This window comes from Colletes latitarsis, chromosome 11 (genome assembly GCF_051014445.1).
Source record: "Colletes latitarsis isolate SP2378_abdomen chromosome 11, iyColLati1, whole genome shotgun sequence".
Lineage (NCBI taxonomy): Eukaryota > Metazoa > Arthropoda > Insecta > Hymenoptera > Colletidae > Colletes > Colletes latitarsis.
This window is the reverse complement of record NC_135144.1, coordinates 9,131,362-9,158,780: the sequence shown is the minus strand read 5'-3', so window position 1 is coordinate 9,158,780 and position 27,419 is coordinate 9,131,362. Positions and strand designations below refer to the sequence as shown.

At 33.1% G+C, this 27,419-nt stretch overlaps 1 protein-coding gene across 12 annotated transcripts in view; it reads right to left on the bottom strand.

Annotated features, from left to right (window-relative positions):
- LOC143348348 (uncharacterized) overlaps positions 1-27,419 on the bottom strand; it is a 75,232-nt gene that overhangs the window by 22,628 nt on the left and 25,185 nt on the right. For 7 of the 12 annotated variants that reach the window (XM_076778452.1, XM_076778453.1, XM_076778458.1 and 4 more), the window contains one exon: positions 26,265-26,315. Coding sequence is in view for 3 of the 12 variants with exons in the window: in XM_076778447.1 (XP_076634562.1) it covers positions 26,265-26,315 (51 nt within the window). In the remaining 9 variants the exon portion in view is untranslated. Of the gene's footprint in view, positions 1-1,285; positions 1,304-7,314; positions 7,526-7,607; positions 8,747-26,264; positions 26,316-27,419 lie in introns of those variants that run through there. The other 5 variants (XM_076778449.1, XM_076778450.1, XM_076778448.1 and 2 more) reach the window with 5 other exon arrangements.

Sequence of the window (27,419 nt, the reverse complement as noted above, 5' to 3'; positions counted from 1 at the left end):
TTTCTTGTACGAGCTTCCGTTCTCCGGAAAAGTTAAGTTTGAGAACGTTTGGAGCGCGCTCTCGATCGATTTTCCGCGGATCTGCGAGACTTTATTCTCGTGCAAAGTGGATTTATTATATCGAATACTCATTCATACTATTTATTAGATCGAATACTCATAGAGAAACATTAAATGTAAATTTTTGTACATTCTTTTGCTTCCGGAATTTACACTCCTGAGAAACAATAGTTAGTTTCTTCGACACACACACAGCATTTCAAATAACAACACGCTTGTTAGGTGTATTTCAAAGCGAAATATGAGAGTTCCGTGCATGGGAATAGCGATACTTAAAAACGAAAAAAAGAAAACAATTTAACGAGTTTAAAAATGATGAAAGTTTCGCAAGTTTCGAAGTTCCTTCCGGAAAACGTTGACGGTTGTTGCCCATCGTAACGAGTTTAGTTGCAGAGTCGAGAAATCATGTATCAAGAACAACCTAATTAGTATTAATATTTTGTTCGAACTTAAAGTTATAAATCGACCATGTTTTGCAAATAAATACAGTGTATATAAAACGAATCGACGTCAACACGTGAAACACAGCAACAATCAAATTTCTAAGCATGGATTTAATTTTAAGCGCAAAACAATGTTTACCTTTCCAATCGTTACATTTCCCCGCCTCGATATTCATTAAGCCTTAATAAAATATGATCTTTTAAAAATAAATAATTTATGTATTTGAATAATTAAAATATTAATTAATAAATTATAAACAAGTACAGTTCGTTTTAAACTGTCTCGTGTAAGGACATTTTATAAATTGTACGATTTTATTACAGTAAATTTTATTTAATTTATATCTGGGATAATGATGGACTTTTTTTTTATTCGGTAAAAAATTCTTCAACAGCTAAAGAATTGAAATCTAAAATTTTCATAATTTTACTTGAATTTCGGAGGTATTGTAATTTTATTCTAAGATCGCTTACATTTTCTAAATTTTTGGTTGTTTTTATTACCGTGTCTGTGAGGCTTTCGTAATTTGAATTATATTTAATTATTTAGTAAGTATGATGATAAGTATGATGAGTTATGTTACGTATGGTTTCAAAAATCTCGCAAATATGATAAAATTTTCATTAAGAAAAAATCAATAGTAAGAAAAATTCATCCTTGAATTGGTATCGTTTCATTGACGCGAAAGCTTATCTCATCGATTGAATATTATATATTTCAGTCAAGGCTCGAGTATCGTGGCACGTCACATTAATCGCTTGACTGATTTCAAGGAACAAACCCCTAGTAGTAGGGATGAAATTTTTCATTTATCGTGGACACAACGTTCACGTTTATCTCGAGAATACTGTACTGCAGTAGTTTTTAAAGGGTTACAGGATGATATACATGAGAACGCGTAGCTTCTATAATAATCATTACTTTAGTATGAAAAAATTACCTTGTATTCGTGAAACATTATCAAATATACAGGGTGTTCGGCCACCCTTGGGGAAAATTTTAATGGGAGATTCTAGAGGCCAAAATAAGACGAAAATGAAGAATACCAATTTGTTGATCGAGGCTTCGTTAAAAAGTTATTAACGTTTGAAGTTCCGTCCGAAAAGCGGCAATCTGCGAACAACTGCGTGCATGCAATAGTGGTTCTCACTCAGCATGAGAAACTCTACTTACTGACTCATCGACAGCCTTACAGCTTTTTGAATGAGAACCACAGGCTAATAGAGAGTTCTACAGGCGGAACTTTAAACGTTAATAACTTTTTAACGAAGCCTCCATCAACAAATTGGTATTCTTGATTTTCGTCTTATTTTGGTCCCTAGAACCATACATTAAAATATTTCTCAGGGGTGGCCGAACACCCTGTATGTACAAAAACCTAAAACCACACAATCTATCAATTTAAAGAAAAACGTTCCCAAAGAAGGCAAAAAAATGACCCACCAGACCAAAAGTGTCCTTGAAATAATCAAATATTTGATTTGATTTATACAATTTCAAACTTCACTTGCAATCAGTTTGTATTTTCAAGTATTTCGAGCCCTCTAGTCTGTCGTAAATGAAAGGTTGAACACCGCTGTTATAATGTATGTAGATTCCTAATATGGGAGTTACGAGTTAATTTTGGGTGGTTCGCATTAAATAATAATATTAACTTAAGTTAAATTAATATTACGTATTAAAGCAATATTTCCTTATGGAACTGCCTCCTTTCTTTTAAAATATGCATTGCAAGCGAGTAGATGACAAAGAATTACTGTTTCCAAAAGTTAAAAATTAAATTATTAGTTTTTGTTTTATTTATCTTTCTAGATTAACGAATGTTATTACGTGTATTAATCAGTGTACGTGTGATTGATAACGGTGTCAATTATTCGTTCAATGGCCGCTTTTAAATAGTAACATTTTCTCTTGTTATTATGTAGCAACTTAAGTTCGACCAATGAAAGGAAAACTTGTTATCTAAAGTACCTCGAAGCGGGAGGCCAGTAATTGACATGCAGCTTTTAAAATGGATTTAATCTTGTTACCACTGGAAAATGGCTGTCGATAACTGATTCATTTCCATATCAATGGGACACTCACAAATTACTTTATTTTCCGAGTTGCTCGATTACAATTGCAGAACGTAAATCACACGATAAAACACGGGAACGGAGAAAAATCGAATCACAGGAAAAAACGAATACTGACAGTTATTTACATTTGTTTTACACGTTAAGTTTAGAGTAACAAATGTATTATTCAATTTAATAACAAGTTTTTATAGTAAAAAAATTTGGAAACTTTCATATTCATACGCATTACGATACATAAATATTTCTAAAGTTTATTTTATAATATTATACGTTGGGTTTTTTGTTTTTCAATTGATTTCACGAGTCATATTCTATCACCAAAATAGAAAGCTTGTAAGAGATTTATGACGAACATCCAGTTTGATTAATTAACGTGAATTTATTAAAATAATAAAATATAAAAAAATTGTATTCTTTACCAATGTTGAATACTGTGTCATTTTTTTCTTAACTTTCAGTAATATACTATTCACATTCTTCATAATGTTTAATTTAAGTATTCATATATCATTTTTCTCTAGTTTGAATAATGTTAAAACATCTGAGATGAACAATTTTTACTAAATTTAAAACTTTCAAAAGCTTTTGACAAGTGCAACCTCGACAATAAATAATTGATACAACTAATGGTTTTTCCCAAAGTGGGAATTCCTTTCTTTTCGAAATTTTCATATATTTAATACATAGTCGATTATACAAAATTCGATTATCTGGCATACTCGCGACTGGGGCAATGCTGCAAAATCACATATGCCGGAAAATTGGACTATACCTACATAGGAAGTGATAAAAACGAAGAATTGGACAATTTTTATGGGGTTTTCTCACTTTACGGGGTTAAGGAACAACTTTTCGAACATTCTTAGGAATTTCTAAATATTCTTCGTCAAAATACGCGTTGTTTGCATTTGGAAACATTAAAATCCTCCAATCCGGTCAGGAGTTATGATGTTTTGGACATACACATGAAATTTCAGTAGAATATTCTTGGTCAGACATTACATTTTCAGTAATGAATTTTTTTCTCGAAAATGCGTAGGATTTCTGGGATATACGTATTCACCAAAAATGATTGAAATTGACTCCCACAACCAAAAATAATTTTTCCAGAACGATTTGAAATTTTTCTTTTTTACGAAAAATTTAGACACCTACTCCAATTTTTTTCTCAAAAATGCGTAGGATTTTGAGGGTACATCTATTTACCGAAAATGATTGTAATTGACCCCCGCAAATGAAAATAATTTTTTTAGAAGGATTTGAAATTTTTCAATTTTGCCGAAAAATTCAGCAGCTACACCCTGTCAATTTTCCTTAAAAATTTGTTTTTCATTTTTAACAAATTTGTTTGACGTCCTACAGAAAAGTTGTCTAATACTTTTTTGTAGGTACCCATGAGCTCTACTTCAGAAAAAAGTTTCATTGAAATATATTCACTATTCTAGGAATTATGGTCGTTTGGATGTTGGATCATTTTTATGGGGTTTTTCTAACTTTACGGGGTCAAGGCACAACTTTTCGAATATTTTTAGAATTTCTACATATTCTACACTAAAATACGCGTCGTTTGCCTTTTTAAACACTAAAATCGGCCAATCCGTTCAGAAGTTATGACGTTTTAAAGATTCGCATGAAATTTCAGGGAAGCATTTCTGGCCAGAAATTATATTTTCGGTAAGAAATTTTTTTCTCGAAATTGAGTAGGATTTCGGGGATATGTCTATTCACCAAAAATGATTGTAATTGACCCCTGTAACCAAAAATAATTTTTTTTAGAACGATCTGAAATTTTTTTTTTCGAAGTAGAATATTCCTGGTCAGACATTAAATTTTCAGTAATGAATTTTTTTCTCGAAACTGAGTAGGATTTCGGGGGTGTGTCTATTGACAAAAACTGATTGTAATTGACCCCCGCAACCGAAAATATTTTTTTCAATATGATTTAAAATTTTATCATTTTTGGAATTATTGATTTTTCATTTTTATTTTGGTACCTGCTATAATCGAACTCATTTTAAATAAGGATCTGTTTTCATTTGTCATTTCAAATGTATAGAATGACTGAAACCATAAGAGGACGTTTTGTTTGACAACATTCTAGAACACGCAGAATGGTCAATTATTAATATTTTACTTTAACAAAATTTCTACATGCTTCACAAATGTCAATAAACATGTGCGAAATATTTCGATAAAAAATATTGTACAGTTTCTCGTAAAAAAATGATCAAAAAGAACGTTAAAATAGGTGTTTTACAGAATGCAATTTTTGAGTGGTTATTCAAAATTTTTATAGGGGGAAAACGGTAAAATATTATTGTATTAAATTTGAACACATGTACTCCGATCTATATTTGAAGAATATTATATTTTTGTCTATAGAAAAATATTCGATATTTTAGAGGTTACGGTATACATATACTTTAAAAAAATTAAATAAAAAAAAGTTTTTTTTAATGTTCTACAGTAGAATAGTTCCTTAACTTTTCTACAGGTGTGCAGTGACGTGATTAATTATAGGGTCAAAGTAACTGTGCCCCGACATTCTGCTTAAACAAACGATTGCATACAACAATTGTGTCTTATGAGTGGTGACACGGTGAACCACGTAACTTGATCAGTATCGCCTATTCACAATAACTAACATCGCAATAACTTCTATAATTGTTTCTATTTTATGCAGTTCGTTTCGCAGAATATTTTAGCAAAATATTATTTAGAAATGAAATTAATTTTAGTCATTAGGCTGTCAAAGTACCCTACAATACCAGTTAAGAGTTCATTTGTTACTAGTAGAGCGTTAAAAGTTTTTTGTTTAATATATTATTCTCGTCTTAATATTCACTAGATATCAAAAGCTTATTCCATCATAAAACACTAGAGATGACTTTTGTACAGTTTAGAAAAAAAGCCGTTAATATGTAGTATAACCATTTTAGAGTTTCCTCTGAACCGTGTTACACTAGACAAAAAATTTGCTCAACGATTCATTGGTAATAGAATAAGTTAAGCTGATCAAGTTACGTGATTCACTTGGTGTATCTTGTCGAAACACATTTAACTTACCATAAGTCCACCTTTAGTGGTTGTAAATGAATTCAAGATGTGCAGTCATTTATGTTTCGAGTCTAGACAAACATGAGTATTACACTGCTTGTACCTATTTATTCAATATGTACTCAAATTTTCTATTAGATATATTTTAATTACATAGTTAGGAATGTTTGGTGATTAGATCAGATAGATTACCCTAGATTTACGCCGCAGTAGATTCACAGAAAAAGAAATTGTGTTACTAACGGAAGTCTCTTGGAAAGTTCGAAAACCATTGTAAGCAATTTCTTACGATAATGGACAGAAGCTTACAAGCGAAAACAGCGCGTGGGTGTTGGAAAACTTTTGCAAACTGGATTCGATAAATTAATAGTTTGTTTCTACGTGGATTAACCAATTTTGTTCAAACTATGGACCACGTAAAATATTTCAAAATGTTAAAAATCTGAAATTTTCAGTATAGATCACTTTTCTTATCACCTCCGTATCTTATTTTTACCCCAAAGTAAAGATTGACAAATTTTCTATAAAATATTGCGTAGTTTTAGTTTACGGGATGCATACTAGAGACGGCGTGCACAATCACTAACAGTGATTTATCACAGTGATTACAAAATCACGATCACGCTCGTGATTAAACTCCATTCGCGACCGTGATCCGAAAGATGGCGTTTTAGTGGCGGTTCACGTTAACTGTGATCGTGTTCCGCTAACTGTCTTCAGTGGAAATACAAAGAATTATAAATACGCCAAATTTAAATTGTATAGTAATGTAGTCTAAGCAATGAAAAAGGCTGCTTAATTGCATATTTTGTACATTGCAAATGTCAAATTGTTTCAGTCGATTATTTAAATAAATGATAAGTTTATTGCCACGAAAAAGAAGTATTGCTTAGGCATAAAACACTCGTTTTAGAAATAAGAAAAAGTATAAAATCATCAGTAATGAAAATTCTTATGTTTCTATACATTAATATGACATTTTGTATATATTTATATTATAAAGAAATAAGTTAGAATTTAAAATTGCAAACAAGTTAGTTTTGCATATACACTAGTATGTTGAAAAATTTCACGAACATTTATGAAACGAATGTTGAAACAATGAGAAATAAAACTTACACTTACATCTATCACTTTTAATTTTTCCTTTTCTTTCTTCTAATAAGAAAATTATGTTAACGTTACTTTTAGACCATATTATAATATAATACATATACAGTCTAAGGATGTAATTCGTGAAAAGTGAAAAGAACGCTCCCCACCAATCAAAAGCGATCACGAAGAATCACGAATCACTGTGAAAAATCACCATGATTGGGAATGAACGCGATCGAATCACGAGTGATTCAAAAGTAGCAGTTCACGCCATCTCTAATGCATACTAATAATGTTTTTGAGCACCATGATTCGCCCGGTAATCTGTCATAAGTTTGCTTACAGGCTGACCTCGCGAAGGCTGACTAAAACGTCTGACCCAGTACGTACTACTCGCGTTTCCTTTCAGGACTGACCTTTCTTTCTTTCTACAATACAGAACCGATGCTGTGTATTCGAAGGCCCTCTTCAGAATTTCGGTGTATTAAATGCGAACGAACGACATAACGTTAGAGTATACTAAAAGGTTTATGTTAGCAAATATTTACTATTATGAATCTATACGTAGAAACATACGTACATATGTATCAATAGTTACTTATTGCTCGATAACTTGAGAACCGATGGATGTCTTGTACTCGAAAAGTTGAGCTTTACGTACGTTTGCACTGTACGAAAACTCGTAAAATGCTTGAATTTTAGTTTATCTCGACGTTCGATTTATTATAGAGATTTTCACTTTGCGTTCCACCATTTTTTCAATTCCAATAACGATCCGGAAAAGGTCGAAACTATAAATCCCGAACCAATCGTTCACTGTTTCTCGCCCGACGCGATAAATTCCGTTTCTAACCTAGAAAAATCACAACCAACCTCCACAGGCCAATCTCCATGGCGAGCAATTGACAAAGAGCGGGAACCGTCGCAGCAAAGTGACTCGAAAACATGGTTAAGTCTTCGACAGTGTCATCGTCGCTTTTCCCCTCTTCTCTCTTCGAAACTGAACTCTATTTAACGGGTTCGATCGTCGACGGATCCCGCACAATCATCGTCGATCGGACGACGCAACCGAAGCAATCGCTTAAAGTCGTTCTCGATCTTGTTAAATCTATTGTTAAAAAGATTCTGTCGAAAAGAAAGTTAAATTTAAAGAGACTTTGTTAATTGCAACTCGCAACGAATTTTTCCAAGGGAATTCGCGGGTTAATGCGGGTCAATACTCCGGCCGGGACGATCGTGCGGGATCGAGAGACTCGAAGATCACTCGCGCTAATTCAACTCTTCGAAACGTTCAACTCTCACGGTGTTGGCACTCGAACGTCGACACTTTAGCTAGGAAAGATTCGGGTGTTTCAACTCGGAGAAGATCTCCGGACGTAGGTGAGCGGCAGATCGGAGGATCTATCCGTCGCGTCGCGGTTTTTCCCGACGACCTTCCACCCGCGAATCCTCGTTGATTTTCTTTTTTTGTCCGTACCGTGAACCGGACGCCGGACGCACGCGTTGGCCGGGCTCCACGGCGTCTCGAAAATAGCAATACACTGTTTCTCTGTCGGCTGGCGATCCCTTCTTCGCCGCTATCTCGGCCGAGCAGCGTCTAGCCGCCACGCTTCTTTCCTCGCGGGGTTCATCTTTTTATCCCGGCAACCACGACCGAACGCGTTCGAAACGTATGAAGGTTAGGGGACGATCAGGACGAGAAATAGACACCGAGAGACCTGGACCAGCCGCAATCTATCGAGTGGAACGCAGCACAGGTCGCGACGGGACCGCTTCAAGCGAGAGACTGAGAGAGAAACCGCGCGCGCCTGGTCGGGTCTACGACGAGGAGAGAGGATATCGAGGAGCAGGAGAGACAAAGAGGAAAGGAAATCACTCGGCCAGCCAGCCAGCGAACGCGACCGAGAGAGAAGGGGATGAAGATGCTCCAAGAACCAACGGAGATGCCGGAGTGAGGGTAAAATTTCTGACGGAGAGAGTAAAAGGAAACGATAAAGCGGGGATAGAGGAAAAATGGTTCTGGAGAGAGCGACGAAGAGAGGGGTGGGGGGAGCACGTATTGTCGGGCAAGTGCACGCGTGCGCGTGCCTACGACTGTACCGGGTGTGGAGTGAATCGCTGTCGTGCTTCTGATCAGCGACGTCATTGTGCCGCGGTTGATACTAGCCGAGATTTCCGGCTCTGAACCCGCGCCCTTTTCCAACCAGAAAATATACACACAGTAGGTCAAAACCTAATCGAATTAATGATCCACCAAGGTAGCGTCCCCGTTACCAACCGCACCCCCATTACCGATTTGTGTTTTCTTTAACGGGGTATTCTGGCGCGAACCTTTGAAAAATCGATTCCTTTTTTTTTTTGTACTCTCTTAACACTTTGATTGCCACGTCACCCATATATGGGTGACAGGATTTACCATCATGATACTAGAAAGATTAAGTCTCAGGATAAGACGTTGAGGGAAATATATTTAAATAGAATTTGTGCATTTTAACAAGATTACGAAAATAGATACTGAAACAAATTTTAGGTTATTTAGCTTACAATGGTCTGAAATCAAAATTTTACTCTTGTAGAATATTTGATCTGGCAGTGAACGTATTAACACGAAGCTTTCCATGTCCAAAGATGTCCTCAAGATTTTGAAAGATTAGAAACATAGAAATAGTGTTTAATTTGAAATTATCGAATATTTCTATGTTTCTAGTCTTTCAAAATCTTGAGGACATCTTTAGATGTGGAAAACCGGCGTGGTAGTTAACGTGTTAATTAGAATCAACCCAAAATTTTTTATCTTTCTTTAGGCTCGCAAAATTTGGAAAAAAACCATGCATAAATTGATAATCAAAGTATTGTCAAGTATTGACATTTTTTAAATTATCGACTCTTTTCTTTTGTTCTAGTTCCTGCTATAGCCAAATTCATACTAATCAAGAATCTTTCACGTGTTTTCATTTCAAACAAACAAAATGGCTGGATTCATGGACACCGCGAGATGACCTTTATTAAAAGCGACTATATTTGAGAGTATGCAGTGCTATTAATTGTAACTTTTTTACGCCCAAACAATTTTAAAATGTCACTGAAACATGTATGAATAAACCTTATAAATTTGACTGCAAAAGATGTCGTTTATTTGCAAAATATTCCCCAAGAAAGTTTAAAAAAAACGCACTTCACACTAAAATATCATAATTTTGATAATTTCTTAATACTTAATTTCCTAACTGTCTATAGATCTTGAAGTGAATTTATCATCGATTAATATGACTCTACTGCTAATTAGTAAAGATGTTCTTTTTTTAACTTTTGTTGTTATTGAGTAATTTATTTCATTTTATTTATATTTTAATTTCACTAAATGAGTAACATCACGTAATTGTCATTACTTTTTCTCTTTAATATACAGGGTGTTCGGCAACCCCCGGGAAAAATTTTAATGGTGGATACTAGAGGCCAAAATAAAACGAAAATCAAGAATACCAATTTGTTAATGAAGGCTTCGCTAAACAGTTATTAACGTTTAAAGTTCCAACCGTACTGAATTTTTTTCTCAAAAATGCGCAGGATTTCGGGGGTAGGTCTATTCACCAAAAATGATTGTAATTGACCACCGCAACCGAAAATAATTTTTCCAGAACGATTTGAAATTTTTGAATTTTGTCGAATAAATTCACTCCTTCTCGAATTTTTTTCTCGGGAGTGCGTAGGATTTCGAGGGTATGTCTATTCACCAAAAATGATCATAATTAACCCCCGCAACCGAAAATAATTTTTCCAGAATGATTTTGAATTTTTCAATTTCGCCGGAAAATTTAGGCACCTACCCCCTGTCGATTTTTCTTAAATATTCGTTTTTGATTTTTAGTAATTTTGTCTGACGATCTACAGAAAAGTTGTTTAATACTTTTTTGTAGGTATCTATGAACTCTACTTCCTCCCAAAATTTCAATCCAATATATTCACTATTCTATAAGTTATGGCTCTTTGAAAATTGGACCATTTTTATGGTGTTTTTCTCATTTTGCGGTGTCAGGGACCAACTTTTCGAATATTTTTGCGATTTGTACATATTCTCCGCCAAAATATGCATAGTTTGCTTTTTTAAACATTAAAATCGTCCAATTTGTTCAGAAGTTATGACGTTTTAAAGATTCGCATGAAAATTCGGGCAGACATTTCTGGACAGAAATTATATTTTCGGTAAGGAATTTTTTTCTGGAAACTGAGTAGGATTTCGGGGGTATGTCTGTTGACCAAAAATACTTGCAATTAAACCCTGCAACTAAAAATAATTTTTCCAAGACGAATCGAAAGTCTTTTTTTTCACCCAAAACTTTCAGCACTTACTCGAATTTTTTTCTCGAAAGTGGGTAGGATTTCGGGGGTATGTCTATTCACCAAAAATGATTGTAATTGACCCCCACAACTGAAAATAATTTTTCCAGAACGATTTGAAATTTTTGAATTTACTTGTTAATAGCTTTTTAACGAAGCCTCCATCAAGAAATTGGTATCCTTGATTTTCGTGTTATTTTGGCCTCTAGAATCCTCTATTAAAATTTTTCCTAGGGGTGGCCGAACACCCTGTATATTGCAAACTAGATACAGTCGAGGCTTATTGTATGTTATTCATTTTTGTAATATTTATCTTTGAGTTTGGAGAAAATATTATAGAATACAGACTTTAGTTTTGTTAAGATATTATGAATTTATAAATAATACTCCATCCGTCATAATAACTGCTTTCTATTCAAAGTATTTATCTATTAATTTATAATTGTTCAATTACATCGTAATTTATAATTAATACAATTTAATCGGATGAATGATCTGAATCATGAATTTCAATATAATTGAATTGCGATGTAATTTAATCATTTTGTAATTATAATTTCTGGAAGAATTCAATTGTAAGTTTGAACAATACTGTAACAGCTTCACGTCAAAATTAGCCATTTTGAACGTTTCATCTGCTAGGGAAACTTAGAAAATACTGAAACTGTCTGTTCATCTCTGTCGAAACTCCAAACAAGACTAACATTGTTCCTAAAATGTTCCAGGAAATCATCTACGCATTAGAAATAGATTGGAACACTTGTTCCTCGACGTATTTGTAGAATCGATTTTAATTCTTCGTTTGAACTATGTAACTATGCACAAAGGAAACGGTTTAAGTAAATGTTAATCAGTTTGGTAAGAACTATTCAAATAACAAAACTCGCCTCTGTGGACTAGTTAATTTAAATAATAAATTAAGCTTATATCTTATATTTAAGAAAACTGTTTGTTATATTACTAATTTTTTATTTTTTTACTGTTTTAAACATATTTTTAATCGAATCACAAAAACTGATGTTTGCTTTTTCGTTTCAAAAGCAGTTTAAATTAATCGTGGCTGCTTAGATACCATTATGTAATAAAAGGCTATTTTTGGCTTCATCCCCTATATTTCGTTTCACCCTAACTTATATGTCTAAATAACAGAAAACATATTTTAATACGTTAACCGCCTCCGTATTTGGATAACGATTTTATTCGCATGACTTATGAAACATCGTGATACTACGACCTTTGAAAATACTTGCAACTTTGACATTCGGTTTTTCGACGATCCGTGCTACGAAGATAAAAAAAAAAGTAAACAACAACCGGTCTTTCCGCGACTGAAAACCTTTTTGTTGGAGTTTCTTAGAGAACGCGATTGCAACATGGTTCGCAAAATGATTCTCGTCGAACGATTCGTTGGAAAGGGATGAAAAGAGCAGCGCTAGAAACCCCTAGAAGGGTAGATTTGTCATCCAGACCTTGCCCGTAGGCTTGCGTGCGCATTACCGAGTAATTTGTAACTTTCAGCTCGGCCACGATCACGGTTAAAAGCTGCATCGATCGTTTACATTTAAATTAATGTTTCTTATTCCGAGAATAAGTTTCTTGCAACGGTACGGTATGCCCGTAAAATCTTTAAAAAAAAGTTACTGCTAACGGTTAAATGTGAGTCGAAGCACAACAAGCCGCGCAAGTACGAAAGAAACGAACCGTTTTCGAGGAGGAGTTATGTAAATCAAAGAACTCTGGCAATAAGAGGATTCGTGTCGTTAATATTATATCTCGAAGAATATCGTAGATACCTGAAATGAAAGATCTTGGTGTCTCCGTGGTACACGAGGAATCTGTGGTATAAAGTTTCCTGCGCTGTCTCTGCAGGAACTGGGTTGGCTGGATTAAGGCTAACGTTCCCTACCACTTCGAAATTTCATTTGCGGATCATGGACTTTCTGTTTATACGCCCACCGGGGGATTCAATCAGCTTCTGTTTCCTTGTTTTTCGACACCCATCGTTAAAACACTGTCTACTATTTGTTTGCAAGCGCAACGATAAGATGTATAGCACGGAGAAGGGAAGATCAGCCCCGAAAAGAATGTAATATGTAAAACAGCTTTTGCTAGACAATTCATTAAAATTATCCGATTCTAAATACATTAGGAGTATGCAAAACTTTTGCTCCTTTTTTTCAAGCGTTCAGGCATAATTATTTTTAATCAATACGATTTTTATTGCAGTCTTTTTGTTGATAATCACAAGTCAGTAATGTTTTCTGTTAATCTTGAAAAGTAGATTTTTTGCATTTACATTGTTCTCTACAAAGACTGTTCGATAAAATTTGTCAAAAATATTAAATTTTCGTAATTTATTTATACTGTTGGAATTTGGAAATTAATTCAATTTTAGTAATGATTATCTTATATAAATTTTTGATTTGATTTTTGAGGTGGAAGTTTGTTCATGTTCGAGGAATAACTTAAGCTAGTATTAAAAAGTAAATTAATTAAAAAAAAAAATCACATTTGTATGGTTTTATATCTATATTATATCTATTTTAATACTGGTTACAATCATTTCTCATACATGAATAAATTTCCACTTAAAGAGTACAGTTTCTGAAATATTTAATAATAATATTTATGTGTTTATTGAAAAATATACTAACAAGATCATTGATTTTCCTTCTTTAACGCAGTGCATGTGTTTTTATTTGTATACATATGTAATTTATTTATTGTATTTATTATATGGTTTTTTTTACTAAAAACCCATTAGTGTACAAAAGAAAATATAATGATATTTTTACAGTTGAAGTAGAGAACAGTGCTTCTAGATAAACAATATATAGTATATACAATATAGAAATACCCATAGAAAAAAATGGAATTGATATTGAGATTTATAATTCAATTATAAATTGTTAACCTGATTCTTGAATGAGGAAATTTTCATAATATAATGGTTTCACAAATATGAATAGCGCCTTAATTCTGTAACTGTGCAGAATTAAAAAGAAAGAATGGTTCAAGTAAATTGTTATTCAGTTTGATAACTACAATCCAGAACATATTATAGTAAAAATATAATATGTTCCATTTAGAAAATAACTATCATACCAAAATAATTTATAGCCTATAAAAAGATTAATTAACAAAAATTATTTTAATGGCTTTATTTCGGGGAAAATAGCTTGTCACATTTTGTTTGGACACGGTATAATGAAAATTCAGGAAAATATTTGCAGAACGATTCGATATCGTCCACGAGGTTATTCCTGTCGAGAAAATTGATTTTGAAATTGAACATTGATCTGTTCCAAAGACAATGTACAAAATAGGTTGGAAGGAGCTCATTTCGTGGCAAGATTTTTATTTTCTCTACCAGCGACAATTAATTTGATCGTGGTTGATAATTGTGGGGAATACTACAGGTATATAGAAGATCAGCTGTAAAACTTTTACTGGCCCATATTCGAAAGCCCGTGTTTTCATGGAAACTTCTACAATCGTAGAACGCGTGAGTGTCTGCGTGCTTGTACGTATCACCGGTTGCAAATGGTGTCTATGACCCATATAACACGCCCAAGCGTAACTGGGTCGTGCACCTCTGTATCCCCTGGAATAATACAGGGTGTCCTCTTTTCGAAAAGCACCGCGCATCGCCATCGAGAATTTACAGAAAGGAAAGCAGTACGTAGAGATTGGAAACGCATTTACATTTCCAAAACATGATCAAAATCGTTTCTGACTGTATCATTTTCAAGGTTAAGTAGATAAAAATAAACCATCACGTTCAATTATATGTATACTATATATTCAATTATATATTAAAAATATTTTATAAAAAGCACAAAGTTTGATTCACTTTTTCACTTTTACAGATTATGTGTTTGACGAAGGCTGAAATGCGTTAACAATTGCATTTAAATACTATGGTTATAGTGTAACCTCTTTTCTATAGTATCGATCTACATTCCTGGGTCTATAGGGAGGAAACTAAATTCTAACCAATCGGACCAATTAGCCAACTTTTCGTGTCTGCATAGTACTAACAGATCTAAGACTATTTGGATATTTGATAAATATTTTAAGATCACAAATAAAATTCGAACATATAAATATTCGAATATTATTATAGTGGACTGTTCAAAATGTATTTTGCCTAGTATAGCAAGGTTTTGGAAAAGTTTTGTTCCTTTTTCAAAGTTTTTAAGGTGACCTCTAGTTTTTTTATAGAGAAATCTATATTTTTTTTACACTGATACTTCAGTGGATATTAAGACGAATTTGGCAGGCATCATAATAAATTTCTCCGTCTACAAAATGTAGGTTTCTCTACAAAAAACTAGAGGTCACCTTGAAAACTTCGAAAATAGATTAATCATTAAAAAATTTAGTACACTCATAATTTTTTTTTTACTATGCTTAATGTGGATAACACAGTATGTTATACTTAACACGCACCTTTTCAAAAAATCTGAAGAAATTGTACATTACTAATCATAACAATTTGCTAAAATTGTATAATTGTATAAGAATTTATTTTTTTTTAACTATGTTTCATTACTTCGAAAACTAAAAAAATTACACATTAATAACCATAACAAGACTCAGAAACTGTAAAAATATGAACGTGGTCGCTTAATAACTACAATATAGAATCGGCACTTTTAAATTGTTTAATTGTTTAAAATTCTGTTTTGCAGTCAAAAATTCTGGAAACATTCAGAAATATGTTCGCCTTCGAGTAGAATATCCAGAATTTTTTTCATAATTTTTTATTCAATACAACAAAAGAAATGAAGTTTAAACTGTAAATTACGTTTTACTTTTCTTGGGAGGGCCCATAAGTTAAATTTGGTTTGGGGGTGCTTTTACCATAATTATTCGGCTATACTCTTTATTGTTAAAAATTATAATTTATATATTGCTTGATTATCAAAAGAAAACGATTGTTTAAATGTTATTTCGAATGTGAGTCGTGTGATATATCGGAGAACAAATGTTTGAATGACTCATGCAGCTGGCATATACGTAATATATATACTTTATTTATTATTTAAGTGAAAATTCGTAGGTTTCTGGTAACGACGTGTTCGACCGTTTTCGACACGGAAACGTTTAGGCTATTCCTCCTGATGACGCATCCTGAATCAGCTGATGGACAAGTTGTGCCGTAGAATGACGCTAACGGAAAGGCTAAAATGGTCCGTAGGGTGCGTTCAATTTACCGATATCTCAACACCAGCTTCTGCAAACATTTCCCTTGCACACCCAAAAACGTGTTAACGCGATCGATATTAACTGTGGAAGAAGTGGATCTTCTACTCTAGAACCTTAAAAAACCGACTTTTAAATCGAACTTTAAAAAATATTGATATTTACTATTTTTGTTTTATTGTAAAGACGAGAATAAAGTAAAGAATGGTAAATTCAACTTTAAAGTGCCACCATTTTGTTTGTGAAGATTTTTACTTCTCTCTAGTTCATACCATAACTGTGTATTATTTCGACTTGGAAAATCAGCTCCTAAAATATTTATCACCAAAAAGTTAACACCCCCTTATTAAGCACAAATACTATGAACACTTGCAAATATTTTACTAAAAATTTGACGTTCCTAAAGTGTAATCTGGAATCTTTCGAAGTATAGAATCTCGTGTGTTACTTTTTAAAACAACCCTGCAAAAAAATAATCTAATAGTATCGAACGATGAGGTCACGATTGCAAATTCGATAAAACGAACTCCAATGATAAGGAAAACTTCTTATTTAATATAGTTTAGATTCCAACAACGATAAGAAACGATAGATGGTGATACTACTTTCCACATTCAAAATAAAGTATTTCCTAGACAAACGGTTTTTTATATTAAGGGACTTTCCTACCTTTTTGGATTAAAAAAATCGAATTTTTTTGTATTTTCTTTTAGTATGTGATGTCGAAAATATATCTACGAAATAGTAAATTGGAATTCGGAAAACTAACGAAGTTGTAGACTGTTGAAATGTACCACGTGCAGTTGTAACAACTGGACGTAAAACTTTAAAGCTGTTTTTCTCGAAACTACATTTTTCGACACTGTGTAGACAATAACATGAAAATTATTCAAGATACCAACATCAAATTTATACAGTATCTTTAGAACTGGTTTCTACATAACATGAACTAAGATAACTGCGATATATGCAGTACTTTTTCTTTTAAAACAAAAAACACCCAAATATATGAAAATATTCAGTACCTTTTCGTAAAATAACTACCATTGTGCCATTCTTCGTTTTTTTGAAAATATCTTAGTTCGTGACATAACCAAACTTATCTATATTAAGAATATCTTTGGTTCTTGGATTTCGGATAACTTGTTTGCAAAATATTACCCACGCAGCCGGGCGTTGTACGTAAAAACTGTTGTTCGTGGATCATCAAAAACTGCGTAATCAATAGATATTATGCGTTGCAAAAATTCGTAAATATACTTAAATATATAATAAACATATCCACAAAACCCGGAATTAATCGCTCTTCAATAGCCCGCAAAAAAAATCACAAACATCTTTTTTTGTCTACAAGGTAGAATGGCCCCTTAACACAGTTTAGATTTCAACGATAAGAAACAATAGTAGTACTACGTTCAACATTGAAAATAAAGTATCTCCTAGACAAATGGTTTTTTTTTATCTAAAGGAAACAAAGTTTCGAAGCTGTTCTCGTAAAGGGAACGTAAATGGGTCACCCTGTAGGGGATGGTGACACTGTTCGGAGGCGCTTTGGATCGGTAGGGTTCGGTCGGTGGCGATTTCAAGGTTGCCCCGGTGGAAGAAATCCCGGTCCAGTTGTTGGCCGAGTGTTCGTTGGCGGGAAAACGGGCGAACGAAACTAGGTCGGAGCTATTATCAGTGGAAGAGAATTAATCACGCCTCTATTCACGAGCCATTCGACCGGGTACCGATGTTAATTAATGGTTTCTTATCGGTCCGAGACCTAGTCGCTGCAGAGGGTCCAAGTGTTTCCAGGTGAGTCGAGGAACACGGGATAGTTTTTTTTTCGCGAGGAATCGGCTGGAAAGTCCAATTTCAGGAAATAACCTAATTCCTACAGGAGGGATGACCCAGCAACGAGGAGGCAGCCGGAGTACGGCAGGATATTCCGCAGAAGGTGGGATATATGGGGGAGGTTAGAGGCCGCCAGGGGGATACGTTCAGTTTAACGAATACGTGCCAGTCCGATGCACCCCTTGTCGCCATGGAAACGACCTACTCTCCCTGGACAGACGCATCGGCCACCCTCCGCGTGTTAAACATTCGAATAAGGATATCTCGATGCTCTTTGAACCGAGCCCCTCCCTCTGCCTCTGTCGTCTCGCGAATCGACACTCACAGTCTGTTTGATATGACCGCGGATGCGATATTTTCGATACTTGATATGCACCTAACGAGAGCGAGATTGTATTAGTTTAAACACTTGCAGTTTCTTTCGTTACGCGTTCACTCGGGTCCCTCTGTTTGAATCGTGTCGATGCGACATACAATCGTTTCCGATACGAGTTGCGATACGAATTTGCCTCTTACGTAAAGAAAGCGACAGATTCTTGAAAAGTAGACGTACGATCGCTTTGTCTTGCTTTTCTATAATCTTCTTGTCTTTATATTCTGCTGCACTTCCAACACTGATTTTTGGCCCTTTTGGATGACATCACAAGAAGACCTTCAAATCCTTTAGCAAATACAGTGGTAGACATATTTATTGGCACAGTACGCGATTTGGTATAAAAACGTCAAAAACTATTGAAAAAATAGTTTGTACCACTTCTTTTTTGTACGTACCTTTGTTTACAATATCTCATTTATTTATACACAAAGGCAGAAGAAAATTAATAAAATAGAGAACATATAATTAATGAAAATCTGTTATATTATCATCTGATACCTGAACAAAAGTATTGGCACATTTTATATAACACCGTATTAAATTATAATTTAATATTTTGTAACATGTCCTCTTCATTTCACTATTTCTTTTAATCTATTTGGGATAGAATGGAACAACTTTTTCGTTAAATCACTGCTGATTTTAGACCACTCTGCTGAAATTATTTGTTTTAATTCCGATTTACTCGAAATGTGGTGTTCACGAATATCTTTTTCGAATTGATACCAAATATTTTCAATTGGATTAAGATTCGATTAAGAATCCATTGACAAACTGTATAATATGCCGTATGTGCAGGTGCATTATCTTGTTGAAAATAAAAGTTTGCTGGTAACTTTAAGTTTCCTGTATTTTTCTTTAAATTTCCTTTTAAGATATTTAAATAAGTTTTGGCATCTACTGAGTCTTCAATGAACACTAATTCCCCAAATCCGGATTAGGACATACACCTCCATATACAGCGAGTTCGGTTAACTCTGGGAAAAATTTTAATGGGAGATTCTAGAGGCCAAAATAAGACGAAAATCAAGGATACTAATTTGTTGATTGAGGCTTCGTTGAAAAGTTATAGAAACATTTCCGGCCACAAAGTATATTTTCGGTAAAGAATTTTTTTCTCGAAAGTAAGTAAGATTTCGGTGGTATGTGTAATGACCAACAATGATTGTAATCGACTCTTGCAACCGAAAATATTTTTTTTAGAACGATTTGAAATTTTTTTTTTCGCCGACAAATTTAGGCACCTACCCCCTATCGATTTTTCTTAAAAATTCGTTTTTGATTTTTAGTAATTTTGTTTGATGCTCTATAGAAAAGTTGTCTAATACTTTTTTGTAGGTACCCATAAGCTCTGCTTCAGAAAAAAGTTTCATTGAAATATATTCGCTATTGTAGGAGTTATGGCTGTTTGAAAATTGGACCACTTTTATGTGGTTTTTCTCATTTTACGGGGTCAAAGAACAACTTTTTCATTATTGTTAGAATTTCTACATACTCTACACCAAAATACGCGTTGTTTGCTTTTTTAAACATTAAAATCGTCCAATTCGTTCAGGAGTTATGGTGTTTTAAAGATACGCATGAAATTTCGGGGAACGATTTCTGGCCTGAAATTAGATTTTCGTTAAGGAATTTTTTTCTCGAAAATGCGTAGGATTGCCGGGGTATGTGTAATGACCAAAAATGATTGTAATCGACTCTTGCAACCGAAAATAATTTTTCCAGAATGATTTGAAACTCTTCAATTTTCAGGGTAACAGACAGTTATGGTCAGACATTATATTTTCAGTAATGAATTTTTTTCTCGAAAATGGTTAGGATTTCGGGGGTCTACGTATTCACCAAAAATGATTGTTATTAACCCCTGCAACCAAAAATAATTTTTTAAAAATGATTTGAAATTTTTTAATTTCACCTATTTTCAGTACCTGCTTCCTGTCGATTTTTCTTAAAACTTAGTTTCTGATTTTTAATAAACACCACCATGGATAATGCTGTTAATATAATTCATTAATAAAAAATAAAATGTATAAAATTTCTACGCTTCATTTGTCAACTGTTTAGTTTCGAGAATTTTTTCGAAGCGTTCAGTTTATTTCAAACTCTTTGATTTATTTCGAATAATATTCAATAATTATTTGAATAATATTCCAGTATTCTGATAGGATCAATTTTGATTTTCTTGAAGTTTACAACACAGTTTTTGATGTTTTTATACCAAATCGCGTACTGTGCCAATAATTATTTCCACCACTGTATATGGTAAAGGATTTGAAGGTCTTCTTGTGATGTCATCTAAAAGGGCCAACAATTAGTGTTGGAAGTGCAACAGAATATAAAGACAGGAAGAATGTCGACCTCCCTGATCGAGGATCAAAAATGGCGATTACAGAAAAGCAAGACAAACGTACGTCTACTTTTCAAGAATCTGTCGCTTTCTTTACGTAAGAGGCAAATTCGTATCGGCACTCGTATCGGAAACGACTGTATATCGCATTGATACGGTTGTAACTGAAGGACTCGAGTGAACGCGTGTCGAAAGAAACTGCAGGTGTTTAAACTAACACAATCTCCCTCTCGTTAGGTATCACGTTTAGAAGATATCGCGTTCACGCTCTTATCAAATAGACTGTGTATGTTCCTTGACAGACCGCCATTGAATGTTATAGCGTTCAATAAAATCGCTTTTGAAACGGTAGTAGGTACAAGTTATAGTACATACCTAGTAAATTAATTATTTAACACTTTTCAGCAGAACAAGTTATAGGTAAGTCGATAGAGCGGTTGACTAGAACTGATGACTGTAGCTAAAAAGTTCTAATCCCCAATGTGGTTACTATTTTTTTATTACAATTTAGAAATGAGAAATATGTGACATCAATATTAATTGTAAAACAGAAAACATAAATTTTTGATATTGAAAATAGAGGCACAGTAATAAAATAGCAGTATTTTACAATATTTTCCATTAACAAGAAGCTTATCTAGCCGAATGACCGAGCAGTTGTAATGGTTTGGAAAGAAGTAAAAAGGAGAAACGTCAACCATTAAATGCTATTCTGAAAGCCATCACAGACTGTATAAATATTACTCTGATTAAAAAATTTTCCATACGCGAATGACATTTAATTTCAAGATTTATAAACATTTAGAAATTTAAATAAGTTGAAAATTATGTACTAAGAAATGGTCAAATTTTAGTTAGATTCACGTTTGGCTCCACTGTGGAACAGGACCAAAATCATGGGGAATCGGTGTACCGGATAAATTTTATCGAGGTCAACCCGTACAGTGGTCGACGCGGGCGCGGAGGGTAGCTGAACTCCGTGACCTATATTCCCGCAAATGGGGCAGAGAATAAACGACCAAGACAAATCGAGCTCATCCCCAACTATAAAGGTGCTTTCACGCTCTTCCCTCTGGAGTGGCACGCGATTTTCCCACGTTTCTCTCGACCACCACTTTCCAGCCAATATACTAGAGTATCTCGATTTTCAAAAACCGATCTTTTTCGTCTAAATTTGCAAATTCAACAATTTTTTTATCTTTAAAGAACCGGTTTTAGATACTAGACTACGTGTAAAAAATATACATACAGGGTGTTCGGCCACCCCTGGGAAAAATTTTAATAGGGGATTCTAGAGGCCAAAATAAGACGAAAATCAAGAATACCAATTTGTTGATGGAGGCTTCGTTAAAAAGTTATTAACAATTAAATTCAAAAGTTTCAAATCGTTCTGGAAAAATTATTTTCGGTTGCGGGGGTTAAATACAAACATTTTTGGTGAATAGACATAATCTCGAAATCCTGCGCATTTTCGAAAAAAAAATTCGAGAAGGTGAGAAATTTTTCGACAAAATTAAAAAATTTCAAATTGTTTTAAAAAAATTATTTTCGGTTACGGGGGTCAGGTACAATCATTTTTGGTCATTACACATACCCTCGAAATCCTATCCAGTTTCGAGGAAAAAATTCCTTACCGAAAATCTAACGGGAGGCCAGAAATGCTTTCCTGAAATTTCATGCATATCTTTAAAATGTCCTAACTTCTGGACGGATTGGACGATTTTGATGTTTAAAAAAGCAAACTACGCGTATTTTGATGGAGAATATGTAAAAATTGCAAAAATATTCGAAAAGTTGATCCTTGACCCCGCAAAATGAAAAAAACCCCATAAAAATGGTCCAATTTTCAAACAGCCATAACTCCTACAATAGTGAATATATTTCAATGAAACTTTTTTCTGAAGTAGAGCCCATGGGTACCTACAAAAAAGTATTGGACAACTTTTCTGTAGGGCGTCAAATAAAATTATCAAAAATGAAAAACTAATTTTTAAGAAAAATCGACAAGGGGTAGGTGCTTAAATTTTTCGACGAAAAAAAAAATTTTTAATTAATTCTGAAAAAATTATTTTCGGTTGCGGGGGTCAATTATAATCATTTTTGGTGAATAGACATACCCCCGAAATCCTACCCACTTTCTAGAAAAAAATTCGAGGAGGTGTGAAATTTTTCGACAGAAAAAAAAAATTTCAAATCGTTTTGGAAAAATTACTTTCGGTTGCGGGGGTCAATTACAATCATTTTTGATGAATAGACATACCCCCGAAATCTTGGGCATTTTCGAGAAAAAAATTCAGTACGGGCGGAACTTTAAACGTTAATAACTTTTTAACAAAGCCTCCATCAACAAATTGGTATTCTTGATTTTCGTCTTATTTTGGCCTCTAGAATCCCCCATTAAAATTTTTCCCAGGGGTGGCCGAACACCCTGTATAATACTGTGTTATACTATATGTGTCGGTGCAGATGACCATAAATGTAATTTTTAAAATTCTTTTTACGTAGACAACGAGCGAAGGATTCTCTACGTTGTTTGACAATTACTATCAATTTCTTAAATTTAAAAATTTTGCAAATATTGTAGACAATCTCCTATAAGTATCAGAATGATGTAAACCCGAAAAAAGGGGAGGAATTAGGCCTTCTTTACTATCAAACGAGATGGAATAGTTTAGAAGCCATGATTGAAAGATTTGTAACATTAACCCCTTGCCATACAATGATGAGTCTGACTCGTCACAAATTCTTGATGTCAAGTTTCACAATTATGAGGCTACTTACTCGTCATCAAGTTTTATAAATTAAAATCAATACATTTTTACATTCACAAGGTAGTCGTAAAACAAATCTATTCTTTTTCGTGGCCATTACTTGTACGAAAAAATTTAAACCAAATTAACGTAGGTAATACGTTTGAAAAATTATTTGGAATTAAATCGTACGTCAAGGGGTTAAAAGAATGCGCTGTTTTAGCTTTGAGTGATATTGATGCTTCTCATATGTGGAACGAAGCTTAATATCCTAAACTCATGGGGCTTCTTAAAGTACATATTACGTCTAATAACCTCTTAAGGGCGATAAAATGCCAATTTAGTCAAGTGAAATAAAGTGAAGGCATATTTGAACTTTTGTTAAATGAAATTTGTTTGAAGACAAGTTAAATTAGTAAGCCTTTTACTATATTTGCAAAATCCATAGAAGATTTTGTCAAGAAAATCCAGTGTTATTTCCACTAGCTTTAAATGTAATTAAGTTATTTGGAAGAATATTGTCTAGGACATAAATCTTAATTCTTGTACGAAAACAATACTTCCGACATCATAAAATTCCGATTCATTAATTTCTTGAAAAACCTGCAGAAGTAATAAACTCTGATATCTGAATTTTGAGTATTTGAAGTAACCAATAAAAGAACAAAGAATTTAGATTTATTATTTCATGCCTTAAAAACAACTAACTTCAGTATCCAGTAAGAGTATTTTCTATTTCAGGCAATTTTGTATCTAATATAAGAACAAGATTAAATAATCGTTCGGTGGACATTTTATTCTTTTTTTTAATCATATTTCTTGGAGAAAAATACTACATAAGATAAAAATGTATAATTTATATTTTGTACGGATTTCAGTTATTTTATATTATTTGATTTTGTATTCACTTCATTATGTTATATTTTTTTACTTACATAAGTATCAAATAAACTGATAAATTTTAATACAAGCATTATTTTATTATCTTAATGACATGTCGTTTCTCGTTTAAAAAATTCAGTAACCGGTTATTTTAAAAATTTGTTAAAGTATACAGGGTGTAACATTTCAGACTGCTCACCAAGACACTTTTTTTTTCTAATTCAAAAGAATTTCTAAGGTAAAAACAGTGGTAAATTATGGGGAGGAGCGTTGAAAGCGATCATCTACACCAACAGTCATGAAATCTCAACAAAATATTTATTAAAAAATTTCATATTAAGCAAAATAGGGTTTAAAAATATATTTTGAGGACTCAGAATTCGTCATTAGGCAGAAGTTAGTTGATTTATCTAAAGTTCAAGGTCATCCAGAGTCGGATCAAGAAATAGATCAGGAATTTGCATCTTTACATTCCGTGTTCTAATTTCAGTGTTTGAAACGATGACCTTGAACGGAGACAGATATTCTAAAACGATTCGAATTTTCAAAATAACAAGTTTCATTGTTGTCTTCACTACAATACTACAAGAATATTATTTGTTAGGCTACACTAAAACAAACAAGATACCAACGACTAAGAAATATGTTTGGAAATAAGATAACTTACAGTCATTAATTAGTATACGATAAATGTTTAATACTGTCCATACTATGAAATAAAAAATAAAATAAAATGTCTCTGATTTTATATAAACTAAACATTGTTAATTGGGTTGTAAAGAGCAAAGGTAAAAGCTGCGTCGTGGCTGAAAAAAATCGAAGATTTCGAAAATGATGGAAGATCAAGAATCACAAACATTGAAAAACAAAATGACATGACATTGAGAATCATATAAATAACTATCAATGAAATACACTCACTATTGTAGGAGTTATGGACGTTTGAAAATTGGACCAGTTTTATAAGATTTTTCTCACTTTATTTCACTCACTTTGTTTCACCAAAATACGTTCTTTGCAATTTAAGACATTAAAATCCTCCAATCCGTTTAGAAGTTATTATGTCTTAAAGATACGCATGAAATTTTAGGGAGACATTTGTGGCTTAAAATTATATTTTCGCTAATGAATTTTTTTCTTGAAAGTACGTAGGATTTCGGGGGTATGTCTATTCACCAAAAATGATTGTAATTGACCCGTGCAACCAAAAATAATTTTTTCAAAATGATTTGAAATTTTTTAATTTCGCCTATTTTCAGTACCTGCCTCCCGTCGATTTTTCTTAATAATTAGTTTTTGATTTTTAATAAATACAACCATGGATAATGTAGTTAATACAATTCATTAATAAAATTTCTACGCTTCATTTATCAACTGTTTAGTTTCAAGAATTTTTTCGAAGCGTTTAATTTATTTCAAACTCTTCGATTTATTTCGAATAATATTCAATAATTATTTGAATAATATTCCAGTACTCTGATAGGAACAATTTTGATTTTCTGGAAGCCTACAAAACGCACATTTGAAACTTAATATTAAACACATCAGAAATTGTGAATGGCCAAGATTATGAGGTCACCCACGAGATGGCAGAAAGTTATGGATCAAAATGATTCATATGTTGTTTAATAAAGTTTCCCATATTAAAAAAAGTAATGTGTACTGTTTTTTTACTGAAAATGTCGACGTTACCTTTTGGCCAACTTAGTATTTGAATCGTAACTTTGAGATAACCTTGATATTAAAAATATGGTGAAATTGTAAGAAAGTGTTTATGTGGTATGCAAACTTACTATTTATGCTAAAAATCCTCAACGTAGCGTCTGTCAGCAGCGATACATTTCCTGAAACAAACAATTATAGACTGTAATACTCTTCCAACTATTTTGAGAGAGAGAGAGAGAGCACTAATTATGCGAGTCATCGTGTTATTTAATGGGTAAGATTACTGTTTGTAAACTACACGTTATGAAATAAATTTCCCAAACTGTGGTAATTAAATGATATAAGCACATCAGTGCTCTACTTGCTTTTGCAATTATTTATACAGAATTAATATTACTTCAATTTCTGATATTTTGTTTTTTCTCCAAAATTCAAAACACCAGAGATGGACGAAATTCTTTTTTACACAAAAAAATCGAATAACAAAAAATAATAAAAAATAACAACGTATAAATACAATTTTATTGCTCGATCAAATAAGCTTCACGAATATGTTATTAAATATTGGTCCACCTCAGGTATACAGAATGTTCTGCCTTAATTTGAGCATCATTTTTGGCGATACACAGTAATTTCAAAGAAGAAAAATGTTTGATTCAAAAAGATAAATTTCACGATTGGTCAAACTTTTTTCTCGAGGTCAGTTTTCCTGATATTTCATGGTCATCGACATTTTCTTATCCTTCAAGCAAATATACTTATACATTATGAGTAACTCTCAATAATTTAATTCTTTTTAATTGTGGGTAAATATATTCCTTATTTTCATCCTGTAAATAGTACATTATTTTTGTTAAATTTAATTATAAAACAGGCGATCTATATCAGGCAATAGCACCATAATGTAGTCCAGCTATAGTCCCTACTAGAACCCTGTGTACCTATTTAAGGGTTAAATAAAATTATATATTTTTATCGCTACGATGGTATAGTTGACGTCACGACTAACACAGCGATATGACAGTGTGACCTTCAACCAATATTGAGGAGAGTAAAGCAATGTTGGGCATAAAATTAATCAACTGATATTTGGATTACTACTGTTAATCGCAATTAGTCGGTTCTATGTTTCGCTAGACGCGAGAAATCGCTTTAAATATCCAGTTACACTTAGTAAATTACAGTAACTAAAAAAAAACATAAATTGTATTATTTAACGGTTTTTAAAAAAGAGTTTTTTTTTTAAGGGATTGCACAACGATGGAAATTTAAAAATACTGTTT